The sequence below is a fragment of the Camelus bactrianus genome, chromosome 8 (genome assembly GCF_048773025.1).
Source record: "Camelus bactrianus isolate YW-2024 breed Bactrian camel chromosome 8, ASM4877302v1, whole genome shotgun sequence".
NCBI lineage: Eukaryota > Metazoa > Chordata > Mammalia > Artiodactyla > Camelidae > Camelus > Camelus bactrianus.
The window spans coordinates 2,238,400-2,264,234 of NC_133546.1; the positions used below are offsets into that span (position 1 = coordinate 2,238,400).

General features: G+C 49.1%; 1 protein-coding gene across 8 annotated transcripts in view; it reads left to right on the forward strand.

The window, feature by feature from the left end:
• Nucleotides 1-25,835, forward strand: part of RPS6KA2 (ribosomal protein S6 kinase A2) — a 375,962-nt gene that overhangs the window by 95,367 nt on the left and 254,760 nt on the right. For 7 of the 8 annotated variants that reach the window (XR_012508489.1, XM_074368009.1, XM_074368013.1 and 4 more), the window contains exon 12: nucleotides 18,814-18,864. Coding sequence is in view for 7 of the 8 variants with exons in the window: in XM_074368009.1 (XP_074224110.1) it covers nucleotides 18,814-18,864 (51 nt within the window). In the remaining variant the exon portion in view is untranslated. Of the gene's footprint in view, nucleotides 1-18,623; nucleotides 18,717-18,813; nucleotides 18,865-25,835 lie in introns of those variants that run through there. The other variant, XM_074368015.1, reaches the window with a different exon arrangement.

The following is a 25,835-nucleotide window of genomic DNA, read 5'->3' on the forward strand; positions in this document are numbered from 1 at the left end:
TACGGTGCACTGGTAACTGTCGTTCAGCTTCGTAACTAACGTCCTGAAAGCGGCCCTGAAACACCTGCGACGCCTTCGGGCCCCGGAGAAGGAAAGGCTGCATTGTGTTCAGTGCGATTTTCTTGTTAAGTGGATTTTACTTTTTGAGAGCTATTGTTCTGGGAACTACATATATAATACCTTGATTAAGAAGAACAGGTAATTAACCAAGACTTTTCATTCCTTGATTGTGAAACTGTAGCAGAAGCCAGGCTGGACTCAGATTTGCAACAATGCTGTTGGGGATTTATTTTAAAAGGTCAGGAGATGCCTTCCTTTGATCAGAGCATTGAAAAGAGGTTTTGAACATGTGAAATATAGTTTAAAATTAGTAAATGTTGATTCTAGGGTAAATGTTCTCAATACGTCCTAAGAGTGTTGTACTTTTAAGGGGTCAGATGTTCATGCAAATGGTCCCCAGTGTGAGTGCCAGAGGGCATTGACAGACGGCCTCTTCTCCACATAGACTCCTCCCGGGACCCCAGCAGTACCACCTAAATGCAGGCAGAATTTGAGGCATCAGGGAATTCTCATAACTTTCTCTCCATTTACAGCAGGAACAATTATTTTGTAGACGCAGCTGGTTGTTCTGTGACCGTGAGCCTCCCAACCTCACCAGCACGAGCCTTCTTTGGCCCTTGCAAGCAGGAGAACTGGGTGATGCGCCCCAAGAGAGATGCTGGGGTCTGGCCCACTGACCCCGGTGGAGCGCCACACGTGAGGTGGCCCAGAGCTGCCTGTCCCAGTGGGTGGGGAGGGTCATCGTTGCAGGCGACCTGGGAGGAAGGAATTAAGAAGAGGAGCCCTGGGCCCGCTCCCCACGCCCAGTGACGTGCACAGAGCAAGCCAAGACTGTTGTGGCTGCGCTGTGCCTCCTGCCCGCGACGTGTTTGTCCTCGTGATGTCCGCGGTTTGACAGCGTGGCCACCCTGGGCTCTAGGAGGGGCTGGTTTTTTTAATTGAAGTGCAGTCAGTTACAGTGCGTCAGTTTCTGGTGCACAGCACAACGTCCCAGTCATGCATGTACACACATATATTAGTTTTCATGTTCTTTTTCATTAAAGTTTATGACAAGATAATGAATATAGTTCCCTGTGCTCTACAGAAGAAAATTGGTTCTTATCTGGTTTTATATGTAGTGGCTAGCATTTTCAAATCTCACACTAGGAGGGACTGGCTTATTTTACAGCTGCAGGTGTATCAAGACGTCCGTATGGGTTACTGATGGAGAGGAATTCCCTGCGTGAGAACAGGAACGCCCCCCGCAGGCTGTGCCAGTCTGCAGCCCTGCGGCGGTGGAGTCCTCCTCACCGACCCTCGGCACTGCCCGCGTCCTGACTCGCCAAGCTGTGGGCGGTGGTATCTTGTTCACCTCATATGCACCTCTCTGTTGAATAACAGTTTTAACTGCCTCATCATAGGCTTGGCATCCACTTGGGTTTTTCATCTGAGAATCCCCCATTCGTGTCCTTCATCCATTTGTGTATTTGAATTCTTGTCTTTTTCTTTGGATTCAGAGGCTGTCCTTATTTATTCCTGATGTTAGTCCCTTGTTAGTTTCAGAAACGGTCTCACGTCCTAATAGGTCTGGTGCACGGCAGCTCTGTCTTCCAGTGGCTCTAAATTGTCAAGTTGGTTTCATCAAATCCATATTTGTTTTTTGCCTTCTGGTTTGAGCTTTGAAGGATTTTTTCACTTAAACATATTTCTCCATTCTGGAGTCACAAAAATATACTCCTCTTGTATAGAATAGACACTCATTCATCTTTTACAAGCTTATAGTGCAATTTTCCACTTTTAGTTCTTTGATCTTCTGGAACTCCATCGTCACAGGTGCTGATGCCAGGAATCCGACTTCACCTTTCTTTATGTGTTGATCCCGATTTGCCAAACCACTGATTAAAGGTGAGATTAGAGCAGATGCCAAGACAGGGATAGACATGCAGGAGATCTACTGGGGAGGGAGTGCAGAGACTGCACAGCAGGTCTGACACCTGGGAAGGAGAGGCGGGGACGGACAAGGGTCAGAGAGTCCCCGGTGGGTGGCAGCCTGGCTGTGAGTCCTGTACGCCTCAATAGGAGGCTGAGGCCAGCCTAACGTGGCCACCCCAACAGCGGGAGGTAACCAGTGCTGTGAAGGGGTGAGGGGAACTGTGAGCTGGTTGTGGAGCTAATGTACTTTTAACAAACTTTATTTTTTATTGAAGTGTAGTTGATTTACAATATTAGTTTCAGGTGTACAGCAAAGCAATTCAGTTATACATATACATACATATTTCTTTTCAGATTCTTTCCCATCATGCTATTACAAGAGACTGAATGTAGTGATGTAGTTTTAACAGTGGTCAGGGAAGGCAGGCCGTGCCAAGGTGCCATCTGAATAGGGACTGCAGGTGGTAAGGACATGACCCTGGCATCCGCTCTGTTCTCCGCAGACAGGAGAGCACTGACCATGTGGGGACAGTGAAGAAGAATGAGACGGCCAGCTTGGCAGGTGCAGAGCCAGTGTGGGGAGAACGCCGGGGTGGGGCCACAGAGGTGGTGGGTGCTTCTGGACCACGGCAAGGACAGCGCTGCAACTCAGTGGATGGAAACTACTAGCTTTGCATGATATCCAACTTGTGTTCCCACTGGGTCACCCAGGCTGCCATGCTGGGACAGTTCTGCACTGATCACACGAGGCCACGAATGCTTGGACCAGAGGGGTACGTAGGTAGGAAAGTGTTAAGGAGAGGTCATGTTATGGTGTATGTGGAAGGAGGAGCCAGCGTCATTTCCAGAAAGATTGGGTGTGGTCGTGGAGGAGTAGATAGTCTTGAAGACTGAGTGAGAAGGCTTTCAGGGAGGGAATGATCCAGGTGCCGAGACAGATGGGGCCTGAGAAGGCAGGGCCCCTCCAGCAACGTGGAGAGTGGCTGTGGCTGAGGGGTGAGTCCCAGAGAGATGGAAGGAAAGGACTTGGACACAGAGAGGCAGCAACAAGGGTCAAAGGAGAGAAGTGCAGGCTGCAGAGGGGGCGGGGACGTGGCTCATCCTGGGAGGAAGGAATCTAGTAAACCCGCCCATGACCCAGCTAGGGGCCTGGGCCCAGTCCCCGCCACCACCCCCAGTCCCTGCGGGGCCTGTGCACCCCCTGCTGAGTCACTGCCCAGATGGCGTGCACCTTTATTCACTGTGAACGAGGCATTCTTTTGACTGTATTTGTAGTTGGGTTTTGCTGGGTTAGAGACGTTTTTATGAAGTAAACTTGTCTCAGGCAACCTCACTTCCCTGTCATTAGGCGCCTGAATTTGCCTGTGAGCCCATTAGTGTTTCTTCGTGGAAGATCACGTCTCGTGCAGGTGCTGGGGAACCTGACGCATCTGATGAGTGTTGTCTTCCCGTGGGTGTGTCCAGAAGCGATGGCTTCACGCTGGTTTAAAATCTGTTACTACACATTTTAGCCAAGTTCTCCTCTGGAGTTTTCTTTTCTTCCTTGTGGCTGGGGTCACGAGCACGGGTCTTGTGGCCTTGCTGACTTGTGGTGGCCCTGCCCCAGCAGTGGGGACCAGCCTGACCCGGCGGGCAGACCGCCCCCACCCAGCTTCCCTGAAACTGCGCTGGGTCAGCTCTGTCAGAAGAAGAGCCTTTGGTGGAGCCAGCAAAAAGTGAAATTACTAGGCAGGATTTATGTGCACTTCCATGAGCATAGAATGAAACTCGTTTTTAAATTCAGGAAAGGGGCCCGAGTGCTGTTTCCCGGCACCCGCCCCACACTGTCTTTGCTGTAACTGCACATCAGACAACGGTGCTGACCAGTGGGGGTGACCCTGGGACGAGCCAGCGATTCTGAGGCCAGTTAACCACCCTCTGTTGTGCGGACGTGGGCGGGCCCAAGGAGACCATCGATGCTGGGCAGGGCCACCTGGGGCGCAAGAATTGACTACACTGTGGACTGGCCACGCTGCAGAGGGGGCAGCGGGCAGGGTGCATTTCTTTTTAATAATGATGAGGAGGAGGTTTCAGGAACAGAGGGGAAAGGTCAGCATGAAGCCTTGGCAGTAGACCTGCCAGTGTATTTATGTCCTTCTGTGTGTTCTCTGTGTCTGTTTCCTTTGATTAAAGTCTAAAAGTTACCCCAAAAGGGGCAGGGAGACAACATCGGTCCTTGTCTCACCCGAAAGAGAAGAATTCAGACGGGAGACGGAGCGCTGTGTAGTCAGTACTTGTTAGCAAAGGAAGGCGCACCTCCAGGAGCGGGAGGCGGGCTGACCCAAGGGCGGTGGCCGAGGCCTTTGCCCGCCCCTCCTCCTGCGCCCTCGCTGTGGGGGGGTCTCTTGACTGGTTGACGGCTCTTGCCCCTGGAGCGCTTAGCCGTGCTCGCCCCCTTTGTGCACATGTCCTCCCCCATGATGCCCACAGAAGGACCCATGGGTGGGGCTAAGCCGCAATGCTGATTGTGTTACAAGGAGCACTGGGTCGTGTCTGGTAGGTCCTTGTGGCCACCGCGCAGTTGTAGCTGTCGGGTTCTAACCGGTGTCTTGCTGGCGCTCATTTAGGGGAAGTAAAGGCCCTTTATGCTGCAGGCGGGCCCACCACCATCTTCCAGACCCTCCTCCCCCCGGTGCACCTGTCTTCCCGGTGCCCCCACTTACCTGACTCCCTAACCGAAGTGTTTGCGGAAGCTCCACGTCCCCCTTCTGATTGGCGTAGGTGCACGGGTCACTCACGTTCAAAGAGAGAATCTCGCCACAGGAAGATTCCGGAGAATCTGGAAGCACAGAGAGCTTATATCTTTGATAGAATTTTTAAATTAATGGATAATAACAAAAACGGGATGAAACACACAAAGGAAAGTTTCTTATATAGAGCTAAGTATAAAATACTCTAGGTAGTGCCTGGACTTTTCTTGGAGTTCTTGATTTTTATGGGCCTGAAAGTCATAATTTATTTTATGGAAACCTTAGTGCTAACTGCAGTTTTTATTAAATTAAATCAAATTAATTAATTTAATTTTTGTTGTTGTTGAGGGGGGAGGTAATTAGATTTCTTTATTTTTAGAGGAGGCACTGGGGATTGAACCCAGGACCTCGTGCATGCTAGGCACATGCTCTACCACTGAGCTGTGCCCTCCCCACTAACTGCAGCTTTATTAACTAATTTATTTTTATGTTGATACAACATCTTAGTCACATTTATTATTTCACATTGTAGTGCTTAACTTTTAAAAACCAGTTATGGAGATCAGTAAACGTAATCAAATCAACAACCAGAATTCTCAGAGACTTTAGAAACCCCACAGAAGGTTCACAGGGACAAATTTCAGAGGCTCATATTTTTGCAACGTGGTCCCACAAGGATAGACTGAAAATAACACGAGCAATTTCAAGGGCAGTTTTACCACAGCATTACGTCCGCTGTCCTTGAACGTCTTAAAGCAGTTGTCAGCCGTGTTTGCTCATCCCCAGGGGGGTTTCCATGTGTGAATTTTAGAAAATAGCTTCAAAGTACAGCTATGGAACACTCAGGGACATTTTCTAGATCTTATGTAAATTAAAACATCTTGCCCTTCCCAGATTCTCGCTCCATGGTGGCCGTGAACCAGGCAGCAGAGGCACCAAGTTCCCCTCTGTGGTTTCGTAGTCCCAGATCCTGAGACGGTCCCGAGGGTGGGAGGCGGTTTTGCTGAAATCCAGATGAACCAGCCAAGCGTCTGGACCCGGTGGTCCCGGTCCCGCCCGTGATTCAGGTCTAGGTGCCGGGGTTGTCGGGGTAATCCCTGCCCCGTGATGGCCACGACACAGATTCTGAGGCTCATGACTCAGCCCAGTCCTTCTTTCGCTTGTTCCTGTAGCAGCTACTCACTCTCCTGGGGGTCCAGTGCCCGACCCGGGGCTTCCCGCTGGGGTTTCAGGAGGCCACCCACCCCAGCGAGGGGGTGTGACCCTCACCTGCTTGCCCGAGGCTTTTCCCTCTCATCGGGTTTTTCTCCTGCGTCTCGTCCCATCTCTCTGACCTCCTGAGCCTGGCCAGATCCAGGGTGAAGGGCAGGGACACCCCGGTGGGGGTCTGCACCTCCCAGACTGACCAGGAGAGGGGGGCTTACGGGCTCATAGCTGCGATGTCCAGCCTGGCTCAGCTCAGCTCGGCTTCTGTTACCAGACAGGACCACACCTGAGGTAGAAGGGCTGTTGCTTAACCCCTGAGTCTGCATCTCGGCATCATGATGGGGTATTTAAGAGCCATGGGCAACGGTGAACTTCCCGCCCTTGGTTACATTTATGCTGGAAATGTGAGCACGTTTTACCTCTCCTGGTAACACTGAGTGGGCTTTACAAGCAATCTGTCACAGGGAGTGTAGCTCAAATGGTAGAGAGCATGCTTAGCATGCGTGAGGTCCTGGGTTCAACCCCCCGTACCTCGTCCAAAAAAAAAAAGTAAACCTAAATACCCCCCCCAATAAACAAACAAAATAAAATAAAACTAAATTAAAAAAGCAGTTTGCTGCTCGTACACGTCACCAGTGAAAGCTTTACTTCTCAGATGCTTCTGGTTTTCCATTTGGAGGTGATTTAGTGAAACTGCACAGTAATCCCTGGGTGTCTGTTTCTAGACGTTCTTTTTTTTAAGGACTTCTTTAGTTTGCACGAAGCCTTAGAGCCAAAGGGGCAGGTGTAGTGCTCAGTGTTCAAGGAGTATTGGTTAAAAGAAGTGACATGAAATCAGTGTAGGATTTAAAAATGTCCCCCTCGGTCTCTTTTCATCATTTTATCAACGTGCTGCCTGCTGTTTATCACATGATCACAGAGCTACCTCTTTAAAAGCAGTGTAGCTTCAGTAGCAGCTTCACATCGCGATGATACGTGAGTAGATTATTTTGTCTTTATTAATTAGGTGGCTTGTCTAATTTTCTCTGTTTCTTAATAAATGACAAGCTTTCAACAACTAGCTAAACTTTGCTGTGATGTAACGTAGTCCCAGGAATTGTGTGTGGGGGGGTCATAGGCGGGCGGGGTGCGCCTGGATCCGCCTGCCCACTCCGCGCCTCAGCTGCTCCATCTGGGAATGGGGCTGCCTGGCGTGCTCCCCTCCCAGGGATGACCTGGATGCGTCTGCTTCAGCGCCTGGCACCCGGCGTCTCCCAGCAGAGGCAGACAGCCTCCATCTCCTGGTGTCACCCTCCGAAATCCAAGACTGGGTCTTACTTTAAAATCTTGTTTTATTATATAGTCTATTTTTCTAGTTTTTTTTTTCTTCAGTGAATATGTTAAAATAAAGGGTCCCTACAGCTAGCTAGAAGTAATTCACGTCTCTGCTGTCTTTGCTGATGTCTGGGGGGGTTTTAAAAAACATTTGCTGAAATTGACACCCCCACCCCACCACGTTTTAACGTTTCACGCCTTTAAGACTTAAAACATTATTCCTGTGGGAGAGTACAGCTCAGTGGTAGAGCATGTGCTTGGCATGCACAGGGTCCTGGGTTCAATCCCCAGCACCTCCATTAAAAAAAAAAAAAAGAAAGAAAAATTAAAGAAATAAATAACCTTAATTACCTCCCCCTCCTCAAAAAAGTTATTCCTCCTAATCCTTGTCCTCTAATCAGTTAGAAACTATTTACACACAACTAATAGGTAATAAAACGTAAGTTAACTAATTAGACTTCTCAAAACAAACGTTTTGTAATCAGATATGCTCACTGATTTAAAATTGTGTGTATTTGTATATGAAACGTTTTAAATATAAGAAATCTTCAGCATTTGAAAGTTAAAAATAAGAAGGATGAAATTAGATTTGTTAAAAATCATATAAACCTTCCTCTTCCCTTTACTGCCCCCCCCGCCCCCGCTATCTCCTGTCTCTTTTCTCTGGGGATGCTCTACGTTTTACCTTTGGATCAGTAACTTTATCAGCTGTGCTGCTCACAAGCCTAGCATATCGGATCCTTTTAAATGCCTTAAGTTTCTTTAAAAGTCACACAGTACGTGTCCTTAAAAGATACGCAGTCAAATTATCACAAAGCTGGTGACAGCACTTCCCAAAGCCACTTCCAAAAGTGCTAAAGCCATTTTAGTGGCTTTAGTGGTTTAGAGGTTTAGTTTCCCTCGTCTTCCGACTTCCACAGAGAAGTTCAGTTCAGCCCGTGAAAGCCCCGAGGCTTCCTCAGTTTCTCTCTCGTTTCTGTTACAGCCAAAGCTTTGGCATTGCTCCAATTCCTTTTGTAGAGTCGAAGTTTTATTCCTTCTGGATTCTTCCTGCTTTAAAAGGTGAAGTGAGGGATCCGATTTCAGTTATTTTACATGATAAATGTTCTCTGTTGTTAAGGGCAAACTGAGGGCATGTGTTCCCAGGGACGCTCACGAGATAACAGATGATGAAGTTACGGCCAATGGACTTGGAAATTATCCCAGTGAAAGAATGTGGACTACACACATACACGCGAGTGCGGCTTGGCGGATAGCTCGTTCTGACGGCTTATGTTTCCCTCCTCAACCCCTTCCTTTTTAGTTTTTAATTTTTTGTTTCTAGTTTTTAATTTTTTTAAGTTGAAGTACAGGCAGTTACTATGTGTTGGTTTCTGGTGTACAGCACAGTGTCCCAGTCACGCATATATATACATGTATTTGTTTTCATATTCTTTTTCATTAAAGATCATTTCATTAAAGATTATCAATATCATCAAAGATATTGAATATAGTTCCCTGTACTATACAGAAGAACTTTGTTTTTTAAAATCTTTTTTAATATATACTTAAAAAAAAAACTGAGCCAGACATGGCTCCCGATTTAGCAGGGGACCAGGACGTGGAGAGGGTCCCTGCCACGGAACCTGCCGGGAGCTGGGCTGCCTCTCCGCCCCATCTTCTGGGAGGGCTGAGCGCAGATACTGCCACAGACGTGTCAGAGTCACTGAAAGTCTTTTTCCGGGACTCCTACTCGGTGGAGTTTGCACCAGAGTGCACTCTCATCTGGGCCTCAGATGAGTCACTGACTTAAAATATATTTTTCTAGAACTCCTGAGGAGTTGGCCTGATTGAAACAGTGATCTATTTTCCAGGATTTAAATGAGTTCGTCACATCAGAGACTGCCAGACTGCTGGAAGCAAAGCAAGTATGTGATTTTTAACAAGGGGGCCCCCTAATCCTGGGGAGCTGCTCATGTGCAAACCTCACCTCCCCAGACGGACGGAGGGGTCTCCTAGCTGGGCGTGAGGGGGTGGCCCCCAGAAAACGCCTTTTAAAATTTGCATCTAATAAGTTTTATTAGTTACAAAGGGGGATATCTTCTGGCATTTAAATACTGATATTTCAAAATAAAATGGTTGCAGTACTCTTAAGTGTTTCCCCTGTAATCTAAGTGCTGTGGTGATTTGGTGACCCACCGTCATCCCCCCCAAAAAAAATACATAAGAACACCTTTCTCTGAGCGGGCAAACATTTTTTATGACTCCTTTTTCTCCTTGAATTTGCATTTCCATCCCACTTACCCCCTAGAATATTGTCCTGTTGTGATATACATGGACTTTTGCTTAAAGTCTTCTATTCATCACCTTATATTTTTACAGAAAAAAATCTGTTCATAGGTTGAAATTAATTTTTAAATTTAGTTTTCTGTAACCACAACCACAAGACTCTGAGGGTTGAGTTCCTCGTGAATTATTATAGTTATTACTGGTCTATACTTGAGTAAAATAAAATATTTAAAACTGGATTATTATTGACTATAACAAGTGAAATGATTGGAAATTCAGAATATGTGAGTGGCGTGGACAGGGCCCCAGGTTCCGGTGTCCTTGGAGTGCTGCCACAGTCAAAGAGGCCAAGCACCGCTATTTTGTCTAGTTTTCTTTCTTAAGAGCTGAGGCAACGCGGTCACGTAAATAGGAATGAAAGACGGAAATGGGAAAAGATCCGTCACAATAAGGGCACGATTTTTTGAGCTCCTTCCAAGCTGCATGCCAGAAATCAACTCAGGGTCGTTACCAAAGGTTATGTTTAAAGCTCTATCAGTTGAAAGTGAATAAATCCTCTTTCAGATTTGTTGAAAGCGAAGAGCTGAGTTGGTCCCCTGGCCGTCCGAGGACAGTGAGCCACCCGTGACTCAAACGGGATCCCTGCCTGGCGCTGGGGAAGCTCCCGTCCCCCAGAAAGATGCAGCGGAGGAAGGTTTCGGGCGGGGAGAGGCGTGCCTTTCTTTTGAAAGGGGAAGCAGAGACTCTGAAGGGGCAGGTGGAGACCTTACCTCAATTTCAGAAAAGAGCTGAGGATTTGGAAGTGATAAACAGTTGTTTTAAAAGTATTTGTGCCGCGACCCCCCCAAGAAGGTCTTTGCACGGGCGCTTACGGGGTCTGAGGACCACTGAGGTGGCGTCTCGCCCCGGGGCTGGGCGGCTGTACAGTTGGGTCTGCCCACAGCCTCCAGGAGCGCCTGGCAGGTGACCTTCTGCATCACTCTTGAGCTTATTCGGGAAGCTCAGTGCTGCCCTCTTTTGGCACCAGGATTCCAGAGTTTTGCTCCATAAGCTGCTGTGGGGACTAAGTACTCATACCAGAGTCGTCTCCGTTTAGTAGTGTGGGGCTCACACCCGTTCCGAGGTGTCTGTGCAGTGTAGACGACAGTCGGCCCCACCAGGCCAGTGAAGTGGTGCTTTGAAGAGCCCGGCCGGCGCACGTCACGTCCGACGGTGTGAATTACCACGCGGCAGAGGCAGAGACCGCGTGGCGGGTGGAAATGCACAAACCACTTGCAGTGCCATTTAGCCAGTGGGTTGATCTCCACTCAGCTCAAGTAGCCTTCTCGATGGGGAGGTTGTTCTGTGAGCTCTACCCTGCCGTGTCATCCTCCATAATACACAGATGTGCCCCGGGGGCTCGGACTGTGCCTGCGCCAGAACCTGTCGTCAGAGAAACTAATTTTTCCCCACTGATGGGTTATTTCTGCCTTCATTCTCAGTTTTGTTCAGACCAGCTCACCTGTGCTATGACTGGTTAGTCTGAGCTGAAGACCCACCCTGTTCAAACTGCTCTCAGTGCTGCCCTGGGGAGTGGAATGCTATGTACAGGAGAGAGAACTTTCCTCTATCCTCTTATGTGTAGTGCTGGGGGACTGTGAATTAAACTGACAGATGACAGATTGGCAAGAGAAAAGAAAGACTTTACTTACAAATGCAACAAGCACATGTATGGGAGTGATCAGGGATGAGTATTTCTAAGGGGTAGTTAGAATTTGAGGCCTCGATATCTAGCTTAGCAGAGGAAAGGGAGAAGCAAGAAAAGGCTCCAATGGGAAGAATAAATAGGTTTGTTCAGGGAGGATACATAGGTTTTGGGGAGAAAGCTTGTGATATTTGTCTGTAAAGGTGTGAGTGGTTTTCCATCTTCCTCAGGGCCATAAGCTCCCCAGAAGGGGGCTTCTGGGGGATTTGTCTTCGTTTCACCCCTGGGAATGGAGACGCCCTGAAGAGGGAAGCTGTCCTGATTTCTCAGAACTTTCTGCTGTTAGTCAGATAAGGGAAGTTCAGAGAAGCCTTTTTTTCTGCATCTGTTGAATCTTAAATGTCTTCGGCTTAAAATACAATCTACACCAACCCCTGGGTTCCAAGTGGGTCCTCAGATGCTGTTCCCACATCCTACGTCTTCCTTGATTTCTAGTCCACGAGGCCGCCCCCAGCCCGTGTCCCCCTGTTGTGTTCTGCTCTCTTCCCTCTGCCGGGACCTCTGCCTTGCTCTAGTCTGCCAGGCCGTCAGGCTCAAGCACCAGTTCTGGTGGGAAACCCTCCCTGGTTTCCCGTGGGGTCACTTGGTCCCCCGATGCGTGCTGGGTTTGCATGTGGGGCATCTCAGCCTTCAGTCTCGGTGGACGCTGAGCTCCGGGAACTTGGGGTGCTCTGCTGGGTGCCAGGGGCCAGGAGGACCTCCACCTGTGAGGATTCCCTGCTATACGTGGGGAAGGGGAGATCTGAACAGCTCAGAGGAGCCTGGGGAACAAGGGTGCACGTTTGGTCTGGCGAGTGGCTGGAATGGGAAGTAGGGGTCCTTCCTGCCGGGTGGTGCTCCTCTGCTGCCGCCTGGTCACGTCCAGGCTCCCTTTCGGCCGGTTTTGGTGTCTTGGAATTGCACGGTTCTGGTTCAAGTGAGGACGGTTTCCTGAATGTCCTTTTAAAAGTTATGAGGTTTGACTTTTTTCCATTTTGGTCTTGAATTGCCTTGCATGGGATGAGAGGGCCAGTCGGCTGGTGCTGTTCACTGAAGAGACCGTCCCTCCCCGCTGCCCTTCAGGCCCTCGCCCCGGGCGGGGCGCGTCCAGGCTGTTTCACTCCTTGCACACGTAGTCGCTCTAACCTCAGAGCAAGTGCCGGGGTCTGTCTGGTGGTGTGTGTCTCCTCTGCGCTCTTCTTCAAAATAGTGTTGGCTATCCTTCAAACTTCACTCTTTTTAAATCTATTTTTATACATCGTGGCTAACATTTGTAAATCTCAAACTCCCAATTTATCCCCTCCCACTCTCTGTCCCTGGTAACCGTAGATTGTTTACTAAGTCTGCGTTCAAACTTCACTCTTTGATTTGAATTCTAGGAGAAAAATATCCTGCTTTTCATGATTTAATTTTTTAGGAGTGTTATTACATTAAATTTATGGCTTGATTTTCTGAAAATTGGCATTGTTTAATCATATCAAGATTTCCATTCTTGAATGTGATCTTTATCCTTCCTTTGGTCTTCCTTTTATTTCTTTCAGTAAAGTTTAACGTCTTCTGGAGCATCCTTACACGTTTTTGGTGGATTTATCCTTTTATACCTTTCAGGTTTCTGTTCCTTTTCTTTTCTATTCTTTCCTTTTCTTCTTTCCCGTTTTCCCTTCCTTCTTTTTTTGCAGTTGTAAATGCTGTCTCTTTAAATTGTTTCCAGCTGATATACAAAAGCTCTATGAACTTTCTTATGTTACTCTTATATCCAGTAAGCTTTTCAGACTCTCCAGTAGGAATTAATAAATTGTTGGTATATTCTCTTGGATTTGATAGAGAATTGTATTATTTGTTAGCCATAACAATTTTATTCTTCCCAACTTGTTTATATGCATTTCTTTTACTGAATCTTTTATGAGTTTTGATCTAAACAAATACTTACTTTATGTTCTCCTTGATGTTGCCATTCTGTGTGCTCCGCCACCCAAAGGAACGAAGTGGTGACAGCTGCTACCACGTGGACCAGCCTCAGAAAGAGTGTTCTGAGTGAAAGAAGCCGGATACACGGATTGTCTTGTCAACCTCAAACAAAACAAAGAGCAGTTTTATTTAAGCAAGAATGAGTTTATTGGGAAATAGCAGAGGAATGCAATTCAAGACAAACAGGTTGCACTGAACCATTGCCAAGTCTGAAGAGATGGTTGTATTAGGTTTTAGGAGGAAACTGGGGAGTGTTGTTTTGAACCAAATTTCACTGGAGAAGAACAAGACTTCAAGGTTGGGCGGTTTCTCACTGGCCGCAAGTGGCAGCCAGTGCCTTGTCGCTGGGCATGGCAGGTCTTCCTCCTTCTTCTTAAAAGCAGGAGGTGAAGTCCCCGTGTGAAGAGTGTCTTCCCTTGTCCAGATAACTCTCATCTTCCTTCTTCTCGCTGGTGATGCAGGCTGCAAGAATGGTATGCGCGCGCGAGCGCCCCCTTCAGGGCTCCCAACCCCATTCTAAATGAGGCTTCACAGTCTGATTGCAGTGATGGTGAAATTTCCAGCGAGACAAAGCGCAGACTGCTGGTTCCAGGGCTTGGAAAGGAGGGGTGTGGGGAGTGGCCACCTCTCCCATGGGGGGTGAGGTTTCTCTTGAAGCAATGAAAATATCTTGGAACTGGATAATGGTGATGGTTATGCAACATTGTGAATGCACTAAATGGCACTAAATTGTTCACTTTAAAATGCTTAACCTTATGTTATGTGAAATTCACCTCAATTTAGAAAATATTTTTTAAAAGATCTGAACTCAGAGATTCCGGAGACTGAAATGCACCCCCAGCGGCCCAGCGCCCGGGTGCCCCTTTCAGCCCCTGTGGTTTCAGCTCCTACTTCCTTCCCCGACAGCTCGATTATTCACTGGGCCGCCTTTCCGTTGTGCTCTCCCCTCTCTGAGTGCGCAGTGAGATAGCTCTCGGGTGTCTTTGTCTGTATCTTGCTGGAAGTTGACATCCTCTGAGCCACTGTCTGTCTGTCTTATCACAGACCCGGCCCAGGACCGGGGCAGAGGGGAAGGGGCCGTGAGCTGCCCTGAGGAGCCCCCCGTTCCAATCAGGGCTTGGCCGCCCCCGGGACTAGTCACACCCCCATGGGTTCGTGTTATCTAGAAAGGACACAGGTCACAGACCAGAAACCGGCAAACGGCTGAAGAGGGCTGATGCTGTAACCCACCTCTCCACCCTTTGGAGTCCGTGAGAGCCTGGACACAGCCCACGGACCTGTAGAGCTTTGGGTCCCCAGGGCAGGGGCAGAGGAGGGTCTTGAAAGGGGAGGTCATGGAAGACAAGCCCCGCCTTCCTTGCAGTTGGTCCAGGTGTGCAGGCAGCGCTGTGTTCCCGGGAGCCCATCAGTGAGCCCTCAGGACAAAGGTCCCTCCTGCAGCAGGTGCCCAGGCCTGGAGGTTTCCCCTGGGCGGCGTCCCCTGCCGCTGCTTCGTGGCGGACCACGCAGGTTGGGAGGGAGAAGTGAGGGCTTAGTGAGGGCTACAGGATGCGCAGACCCACACCCCCCTAAAACAGCTGGCCATGCTGCAGGGCTGTGTGTGGGGTCAGGGTGGGTGTGGGCATCAAAACCACCACCATCCAAAGGCATTAAGACTGAACACTGCAGAGGAATGGCTGCATAAACCCAGCATCTTAAATGAACTATTCTGGTAATTCTAACGGTTCTGAAGGACAGACCCTTAAACTGACTTCCGGCCGACCTGTTTATCAGGAGTAGGATTCAGGCGGTGCCGAGCGCGGTCTTCTGGTCCAGCGGGCTCAGTCCTGCGTACAAGTGTCTCTGGCGCCCTCTGCTGTTTGTCCTTGGCTGTGCCACCCTCACAGGCCGGCAGGTGGAGCCGAGTCTGGAATAAAGGACAGGTAAACCTAGTCAGGCCCCTGAGGGGGGCACCTGCAGGACCTCGAGACCCAGACGTCCGTGTTCTCAGCGGAGGCGAGCTGTCTTGGGGCCCCTCTCTACTCCTCCACCTGGGGCACCTTCACCTTCCTGCGTCAGCACCAGGGCCAACACTGACAGAGGCCACTGCATGCTGAGTGCCTAAAAGGTGCAGCTGGCTCCTCCCAGCTCCCCCAGACGGCAGGTGCCGCCCCCCGACTTTGCAAATGAGGAAACCCAGCCCCGTGATTAGGTGACTTGCCAGCCTGGTGCCTGGACGCAGACTCTGATCTCTCTGCCGCCCTCACTGCCGCCGCATCTCCTGAAGGCCCGGCCGTGTCGGCTGGGGCGGGCGAGGCAGGAGCGTGAGCCCGGGTTTCTCCAAGACCATCAGCCATCAATTCCGTGCACGTTTGTTAACCTAAGACACGAGCAACCTTCCGACCAAACCAAGGCCGGAAGGATCACGCTCTCCTAGGATCAATCCCCAGTACTAACTTCATTTAGGAAATAACAGTATATTCATCCTGTCAACTGCTTACCTGTCGAAATGCGGCTTTTTGAGGACGGTGCACTTAGTCTTCCAGTAAACAGGGACTCCGGGAGCGAGCCAGACCCTTCTTGCGTTACAAAATTGGATTGTCAGCTTTATATACTTAAAGGCCACTATGAAAAGACCCATGAGGATCAAATAAAGCTTTGTCCTCCAGACTAGAAATTCCAAACCCCGTGAACAGCGCAGCGCACGCCTCTCACGCGTGCCCCCAGCACATGACTGCGTTCTAGAGCTTTGTGAAAATATTCAAGCCATATTTCTCCCCCAAAATGATCATGGATAATTTGTCTAGAGAGGGGAGGGTAGAGCTTGGTGATAGAGGCATGCGTAACATGCACAAGGTCCTGGGTTCAGTCCCGGTACCGATTAAATAAATAAGTAAAATAAATAAATAAATACCGAATTAGCTCCTCCTCCAAAAATTTTGTCTAAAAATTTCTAATATTTCATTTCAAATCAATAAAACACAAAAACAGTTGCTTCCCCCTGTTTGTTTACCACGAAGAAGGCTGACAATTTCCCTCTTTATGAGATACACCTGGGGCTCAGTCTGCCTGCACGAAGGGGTGGAGGGTCTCACGTCATCTCCACGCCAGCTTCTCCCCTGGGGGGCAGGCTGTGATGGTGCTGAAGTCACGTTAGACGTGTTTCACAAGATCGGGGTTGCAGGTACATATGTAACAGGATGGGCACTGGGAAGAGGAGGGAGTGAAAAGTGGACTGATTGAGAGTCAGGATTTCCTGTCTGGCCGAATGGAAAACCCCAAATGGGGGTGTCATGGGGAAGCCTTTGATCCTTTCCGTCCCTCAGCCTCTCTGCCCCTCTCCCCACTTGTCCCTGTCACACATGCTCTGAGGGAGAATGCAGGATCTGGAGGGCGTCCTGTCCTCTCCGCCACCCCTGGGACTGGGGTGGGGTAGTAGGATCTGGACTTCACTGTTGGAGTCGGAAGTGGCCTTGCCCCCTCCCAACCCGCCCATGTTTGAGTTTGGCTCCAGAGCTGGGCTGGGTGCCAACCAGGGGGTGGAGGGTGTGGGGTGGGGCTGGCGGGATAGTGTGTCCACAGAGTGACCGGAGAATCGTGGCTTCATTTCTGTCATTCCTGATTCCCCCGTTCAGTTCTCTAAATCTTATCTGCAAAGTGGGGGCACCAGAAAATGAGAAGGAAAGAGGATTCGTGATTCTAAAGGGGGGAATATGCAAAATTTAGCAACTTGTTTCAGGGAGAGCCCCAAACAGTGACTACCCTGTGCGTACAGGGGGTTTCCAGGTGGCCGGGGTCAGGAGCACCGTGCAGGGTGCCCCCCATGGGAAGGTGGCTGTTGGGGGTTGGTTGCAGGTTGAGTGAGGTCATGGGTGAGTGCATGGTGCTGTGGCACTTTGGGGATCCCCATTTCTTGCTGTTGGGCATTTATTTATAAATATACCACTTATGTGGCATTAGGTCTCATTCTGTTTTTCAAGTGGCAGAAACCAAGTCAAATCGGCGATAGTGGCAATTTATCTGCTCCTGTCATTGAAACGAGATGGCTGCTGGTAGGTTTGACTCCAAAGTCCTGAAACTGTCAGTAGGACCCCATCTGTGGCTCCATCCTCAGGTGGGCACATTTCCTAGGTAAACGAGCCCAGCGTCCAGACTCCGCGTGTGCAGGGTGGCCGTGGGTGCCGAGAGGGTGGGGGCTCTGAGCTGGGCTGGCCTCCCCTGTTGTGGGTTTCACGCCCGTCTCTGAGCAGGCACCGCGCCCACGGAATGATGGGGCCCGAGTCACGCCCCTGCCTGTGGTGGGTGACCGTGGTGGGGTCAGTCATCGGGACCATGTGGAATTCAGTACCCACAGAAAGGAGGGTGGAGCCCCGACAGGTAGAAGGACCACGGGTGTTCACCGTACGCGCCCGGTGCAGGGCAAGCCGGTGTACAATCTGCAAAAACAAACAGTAAATCGTGTAGCAGGAGTGTGTTCCTGTCACTTACTACCGTCCAGCTTGGGGACAGAAAACAAGGACGAAGGGTCAGGAGAGCAGAGTTCTCAGCCTTGGCTGCACTGAGCCTCACCTGGGATGCCTCACAGGCACCGAGAGGCCAGGACTCTGTCCCCTGGTGTGTTGATCCATTGTATCTGGGAGTGTCTAAAACTCCCACGTGCTTCTGATTAAACAAGGGAAAGACTTTGCTGGTAACTGTCCCTTGTCAGCCGCGTCGGGAGACAGCGGAGGTGCAGGGGCAGGCTGAAGTCACAGTGTCCTCGGAGCAAGTGTCTCTGAGTGGGGTCCTGGGGCCCCCTTTCGACAGCCCGTCGGGTCGGAGCGTGTCCGTAGGCTGTGTGAGGGAGTTCGGACCTCTTTGGGCCTGTGAACCACAACTGTTAGCAAGGAGCGAAAGAGCTTAAACTTGGCCAGTTTCTTCATCCCGTGTTTTGGTGGCTCTGAGCCTGGGAGCGGAGAACAGAGGAGCAATAAACAGAAAATGAACACTGCACCCTCGCAACGTGGTGCATGCAGACACTGGGACAGCCATGGTTTCTGTTCCCAAGATCCTGCAGCCACACTGCTAGGTAAAATCTTCAGGTTATTTCAAAATTTGATTCTAGACAAAGAGAGACTAGGGCAGAAGAAGGGAGGCTCGGGTGTGTGTGTTCTGGGTTGGACCCCGTGACTGAACAGGACTGAAGTTTAAGTAGGCGTACGTCTGCCTGTTTATAGGTGGAACGTCTTCTGTCCCAGAGCTGGGATGAACATCTCTGCAGGATGGAGGGCCTAGCAGTCACCTTAAGACGTTGGCCCCGTCCCCTTAGTGATAACCACTGGTTAGATGCTGTGCGTCTGGAGATTAAACCAGTGACTGTTTTTTTTTTTTTTTCTGGTTGCGTTTTGGGGCTGGTGATCATCACTTCCTTTGGCTGAATTGTAAAAAGTTGCACAAAAGTTTGCAAGTTCCCTTCTTTGGGTGTTTACTGAACGACTTCCTGAAAGCCAGTGGAAGTCCTCAAACTATTGAAGATCATGTGGAGATTAATGTTTAGGAACAAAAAACTCCCTGGCTTGGTGAGTGCTGGTGTAAGTGTCCTCCCCTGTGAGGTTGCTCACTGACCCCTGACGTCCTGTGACTTAAAGGAATTTTCTTCACTTTCTGCTTCTTCAGGGCAAGTATGAGACGGCTCAGCCTGAGACCAAGTCAGCTGCGGCAGGAGAGGTGAGTAGCTTGCGCTGGCATCTTTGTCTCCGTGCGAACTTCAGTTACGTTTTTTTAAAATGTGGAACGTGAGCTCTTTTTCAGTCTCCTCGGTTGTTTCACGCTGCCCAGTGCAGCGGGGCAGCTGTGGGTGCTCTCAGGAGACTGCAGCCTGCACAGTAGAATTTAAGTTATTTGGCGTTCTGTGTGAATTGCAGAAATGCCCTGAGTTGTGCAATAACGTCTTCTCACGGCAGGGGTCCGCCTTGCGCGCCCAGCCGAGGGTGTCACCCTGCTTCCCACGAAGGGGCAGGGTTTTATTCTGAATGTGTGGACCACTGGGGATGTGATATAAGTGATTTTTTTGGTGCAACTTTCCTTTTAAAACTTGATTACGTGCCTTCACATTAAACAGGGATTACAAACAGCAGACAGACATCAGAGCACGACCAGGCTGGGATGTCGGGCCGGTGGTGCTGGCTGCCTGGGGCGTTGGTGGGCAGGCGCTGGCTGGCTTGTGGGAAGCTGTTCTAGGAATTGGGCTTAAAGTGAGTCATTTTAGACACGTAATATTTCAATTTCAGTGCTCGTAGTATTTCAAGCATCTGTCTGATGCGAATGCTCTCGTTATAAATAGGAATTTTACCAGGCGGTTTTGTGGGTGTTTGGTTTCCTCCAGCTCCCGGCGTCCCGGCCAGTGATGATGCTGCGTGTGCCAGGGAAGCCGGGGCACCTGTCACGGTTGAGGTTGCATGTCCCCCACGGGCCTGGCAGGTGCGATGGGCCTGCTCCCTGTAGGTGCCAAGCAGGTCCCAGAAGCCGAGAGTGTGATCGGGCTTATCTAATTGACGTGACTGCATCCAGCAAATTACGCTCCGCTCGTAGTAGGCAGAAGCACTCCTGATTTTCGGCATATTTGGCATCTTTCTACCAGCCCTGCTCTGCTGGCCTTGCCGAGGTGGCGGGCCACCTGTGCCCTGTGCAGGGAGGGAGCTGCTCTGAGGAGCGATGGCTTATCAGTGACTCACTGGGGGTCAAGGGGTCCCCAGGGGCTGTGCGGAGGCCCAGCTGGTTCCAGCCACCTGCGGTCCTGGAGCGAAGGAAGCCCTGGCCGAGAGTGGCTGATCTTGCGTTGGGCTGGGGACATTCGTGCAAACAGCGCCTATCACTGGACATCAGTGTCTTACTTACACATACTTGCGTTTTCCCGTCTGCATCTGACTGTAGTTTTATTAACAGCCCAACACGAAGAATTCGGTTGAGGAAAAGGTTCTCAATACCGTCATCTTATATGATTCGATTTCCTAATTAGACATAAAAATTGTGTCAGTAGATTTAAAAATTAATGGTCACTGACTTACGGCTATACAAAATCTCAAAGCAGCTCTAATCAGCTAAGCGACTGGACAAGTGTCTGAACACTGCTTTAAACTGCACCCTTACTTCAGTAAACTCAGAAAACGAGGTATGTCGTGGTGGGTTTCCCACTTTCCTCATAAGCTTTTCTCAGTCCAGTTTATGACCCATTCAGAAAATAACCAAGCCCCGGCTGGCGAGCCTCAGCGACACTTCACTTGGCTCTGTGCTGTCGCGCGAGGAACGTGTGTCTGCTGGGAAGACCTAGTCTCATCACAGCCACGGTTAGACTGGCCACACCCAGCAGGAGTGAAGTGTCAGTCCTGAGCACGTTTCTCTTTTCTTGGTCAATGCAATGAACTCAGGCAAGTAAATCAAGAATGAGGCTGGCGGGTGACTGACTGGGGACCGGGCGGGGGAGATAGAGCTGTGGGGGCCTGTGTGAACCGTCCCCTCGGAGCTCACTGGCCAGGCCAACGCGGTGCTACCGGTAAGAGCCGCGGTCGGGGTGGGAGCTTTCCAAGCAGAGCGGTGGTGCTCTCAGGCCCGGGTCACATCCCAGGTCGAGGCTCCCCAGAGCCCCGTGGCGGCCTGGGCTCCTGCAGGGCTCTGAGCCCCTGAGCGGGTTAAAGTGCTTGGCCAAGTTTCCAGATCCACCTTGAATATGATGGGCAGGAGTCCCTTCTTATATTCAGGATAAAAACCACAAATCAGACCTCAGACAGCACCCCCCGGGGGCACTCTGAAGTACAAAAGAGGCCGTAAGTCAGCAGTGAGCTAAAAATTAAGAGCTTCCCCTTCCCTGTGCTATTCTCTCCGTCTCTCTTTCCACGTGCAGCTTTAATAAGACTCTGCAAACCTTTGTGTTAAACAGATGTTCCGCCAAGTGAGAGGAGTATAGGGTCTCCTGTTTAAAATCCAAACACAGATTTAGGTGCTGGCGCAGAAGCAGGAGGAACTTACAGCTTTAATAGGAAATATAATGATATTTCACCAGGAATGTCACGGAACCTGAATGTGGACATTTGCCAAAATCAAAGATGATTTTCTCCAGTGATTTCTTTTGTGGAAGCAAATAACGGTTTTACGTTCGCCTCATATGTCCTCCTTGATGACTCAAAAAGAATTTCAAATTATCCCCAGCCTTACTTTTTCCATGCTAAGGCAAAGACATCAGACAGGGCTCAGCTAAGCCTGGAAATCAGACACTGTGAGGAAAGAAGTCAGGTTCCTTCTACGATTCGGCTATTGCTCCCAGGACTTATAAGTTATTTTTATATGAGGTTAATATGATATTAATCATGTTAATACACATGATTTATTAATAACAATAATAAATCAGACCCCCACATCACGGTGGTTGTATTTTTGTCGTCCACGTGCTGAGGAAAGCCATGTGAGTCCTTCGATGCCTCTGGGTGAGGTGAATGTGTCCCTCTCCGCGCTGTTCACATGTGCAGAAGTGCCACGTGTGCATCTGAAGCAGCACCTGTTCGGCCTGTGGAAGGAGACTGGGATACCGCGTGTCCACCAGCAGTTTGCAGTGGTCTCTGTACCCGCAGGGTGGGGACCACTGTTCTCTGGGGAACACTGAGGGGTCACAGTTGTTCCGGTTTTCGGTTTGCACCTGGAAGCCAGGGCAGAAATGGAGCAGTTTTGTGGGAGTGGAAGGGATGGCAAGGAACTGCGTTTTCTCTGTGCAGTCGGTGACGCACCGGCGACTTGGAAGATGCTGGGATATTTACTCGAGGCCGAGTGAGTTCCTCAGGGACTGGGCTAGATGGAGCACTGGGCACTGGTTTGCAGCCCCGGTGTGTGCTAGAGGCCTGGGCCACTGAGTCCAGCTCTCACGTGGGAAGAGGAAGAAGAGGCAGCTTCCTTGAGGATGCTTCTTTCATTAAAAAAAAAATGTCTTTAAGCATACTGCATGCTGGGTACCAGGAGAGCTCTGCTGGGGCACTTAGGACGTGTCTGCCCCACTGTCTCACACACACACACACGCACACACACACACACCTGTTGCCCCTGAAGAGCGCTAAGGGAGTAGCCAGCGTGGGACGTGACCCAGAAGGACCTTCCGTACGTGTGGGGGCCAAGATGGCAGCAGGGGGAGTGAGGGCGTTGGAGAGGGCGGCGTGGGAGCCCTAACTCTCCTGCCGCCCTGCTGCATGGCCTCTTCGGAGCTCATTTTCCTTCCCAAGTGGTCATCTTCAAGGTTCCTGCTCTTGTCTTGGTCCAGATGGAATAGACTATTGTTTTGTGCTGACTGATAAGCACCAAGTACCGGAGCCTTCTGATAACGGGGCTCACGTCTTTTTCACAAGGTCACCAAGCCGGGGCTGCCCTTGGCAGCTGTCCGCGGGGGCCCGGAGGCTTCCGTCTGGCAGCCCCAGCATCCCGGGCTCTTTGTTGTAATCACAAGGCGGGGGTCGGGGGCTAACCTGTGCCCCTTTAACCCATCTCCCAGAGGCAAGGACTCGGCCGTGTGGTCCCCCCCTAACCACCCTGCCTGCTTTCTCAGCCTGGGAGGAGGACAGACATGGTGAACACGTTGCGGTGTTCTGAGATGGCCTGTCTGGTTCCTTGGGGGTCCAGAGAAATGGAACCCTAGGTTTACAGAGGAAGACGCGTCCTCATGCTTCAAAGTTGACAGTATGGTGCCTGATGGAAACAGGAAGTGGGCGCTTTCTGTTGTGCTGGTTTACTTCCTGGGCTTAATTGTGCCAGCATTTTGGTTCTGCGGCTGGAGGCCCAATGCTCAGTCTGACAATAATTCCTTTAACGCAGGGGCCAATAAACAGCGATGGCGGTTTCCCAAAATAATTTCTTTGAAAAATGTATTTGGAAGATGAGTAAGACAAGACTGTCATGACAGTTTTCCATGGCATAAAATAAAAGGCAATGTCTTGCCATGGTCACCACGACAACATTCAGTTCAGAAACTTACATATACCTGCAATTAAATGCCATCAAAAGTGAAAGGTTTCTATTGCAAAATCACTAGATGTAGCGTGACCATGACTCTGACTTAGCCAGGGACCAAAGACCCTATCTTTTTGTTTATGCATTTTCCAAAGGACTTCTAATTCCTGTGGAAGTTTGAATTGAATTGCAGTTAAGATAACTCAAAGTACTGTTCCAGAAAGCCTGATGATTTTAGGTCGGGATGGCTCAGAGCCTTGGCTTCCGTTCCTCCTGCCCTGTTCTCACTCAGCACCCATGCACGCTGTCACCAGGTGATGACAAGGAACAGGAATTGTCAGTGAATGTCCTGTTTCAGATGATTTGGGCAAATGTGTGGTGTGGGAAAGATGACATTTTTTGGCTGAATCGTTTCCTGGGATTTGTGTTAATCTGGGCCAGTTTCCTTTTCCCAGGAGAGACAGAGCAGACCTCACCTTCCCTGTGACCCATGGCTGCACCAGGGAGTCTCCGTTCTGGGCAATCCTCTTGTCACCTCTGTGCAGCACGTAGTAGCTTTGGCAGGCTGACTTCCATATTGTTGAGATGTTTCTGGCTTAACTCTTGGGATTTCCTCTTCAGGTGGTAGACCAGATGGCTGTACCCTTAGCAGTAGATGTTTGTGCCGTTTTGTAAGAAGTCTTTCATTTTATTCTGCAAGGAAAATAATCTAATCTAAGAAAGTGTCTGTGCCCCCAGACAAGCTCACTCTCCCTTCTCCAAATAGCCACACCCAGGTGACCCTGAAGTCGGCTCGGCTGTGAACATTCTCCATGTGAGAGAAGCCCCTTTTTCAAGGGGTTGGATAGGCTGCAGATAGTGAAAATAAACTTTCCATTTGTAGTCCCACGTGTTTGAGATAATACCAGAGCCTCCCCCAACACCACCACCTAACAAACTGCAGTTAAAACTTCCAAGTTTCTTTTTTTTAAAGTGGTCTTATTTTTCTTTTTGAAGGGGGGAGGTAATTAGGTTTGTATTTACCTATTTATTTTTAAATGGAGGCACTGGGGATTGAACCCAGGACCTCGTGCATGCTAAGCGCACACTCTACCCCTGAGGTATACCCTCCCCTCTAAAAATTTCCAAGTTTCAGTCAAGCCTGGATAGTATATTCTTTTGCTAAAGCAAAGCACTATTACAATAATTAAAACAAAACATTTATGAAGGACCACAAGCATCAAGGTTTTAAGGAAAATATTTTATATTGTCCTCCTTCAATATTCCCAAATGCCACGGAGTAGGGTCTGAAGATGCGTGAACTTCTCTTTTGACTGTTCTCAGTGTGACTGCAGGGGCCACCGCGGGGGCACAGGGCTGGGGTGTGGGTTGTGTCTGTCGTGTGAGCTGTCTCTTCTGTTAGCGGAGAAGTGTGTTTCCAAGAAAGATTACTTATTTCTGAGAAAGACTGCATATCGATTTTAAGATCCAAAACTTTTCAAAGGAGATGAGATGTAGATTAATTTTAGGAAAAAGGAAGAGAGCTGAACTTCTTTTCAAATTTCTTATGATTTAACAAAGGGAGAATTCAAGACTGAAAGGCAAGGGGTTCCCTAGTCCCAAACAAAAGCAGGAATAAGAAATTTGGTGAGAACAGGAAGACAACGAGGTTCTGTTACTTTCCCCATGTTACTGTTTTGTGCCAGCTTTCAGCAGCAAAACGTGGTTGAGAGATTTTTAGAAACAGAGCAAATTTTCCTCTGTTGCCATAATTTATGGTCCATGAACAAACCATGCTTTATTCTCAAAGTAACAGCTCAAAATATGATCATTTTGCTTAAAGTATATTAACTGCTATGGCTCCAGAATAGGAAAAAATGCACATATAATGGCAAGTGTGTATAGTGCATGCTTTAAAAAATGCTGTATTATAGGTTCCTAATAGTTTTTCTAATGGAAAATGTGGTAGTAAAAATTATACCTTAGAATGCCCCTCTGGAGGGCTGATTTGTAATTACTTCCAAGGCTCTCTTCTGTATTGTGTATCTGAAATAAGTATGTATCTGTGTATATGTACATGCAAATACGACATTTACAGGATAAATGCATGTTGATTAATTCTCCTATTTGAGCGAAAGAACATACAGTATACGTGCTCTGGAAGCAACAGAATGAATGAAAAGTTGTTTTGGCAAAACAAATTTCCTGGAATAGCAGCCACATGACAAACAACAACTGTAATTCAACTATTTTCATTTGATTGGAAAAGATGTGTTTATTTTAACCTTTTAGAGAAGAGAGTTTCTGCTATCATGTGTTCAGCCCCAATTCAGGGCAATTTCTGTCCATTTCAATCTTGAATTTCCTCTTTGTCTTTGTCCTTTTCTTCAAGCCCTGTGATTTTACAGCAGTGTATTTCCACACCCACATCCTTAACCATGACGTCTATTATCTGTCACATAAAAAGCTGATTGTTACTTGGTAGTTTTTTCATATTGTATGTTTAGGTCTTCAGAAGAGGAGCCTAATTTTGTATTAAAAAGAAGCTTAAAAAAGGAAACTCTTAACCAGCACAGGGTCCGCCTCTGACCTGCTGCTCTTCCCTCAAAGGTGGCTTTGACGCTACACCTTGCATGCTTCTGGCTTGATGCAGGTGACAGCTGTAAAGGGCTGATTGTTCTGGAGGAAACAGGGGGGCTCTGTTTTCACAAGGACGGCAAAGTGGATTTTTCTAT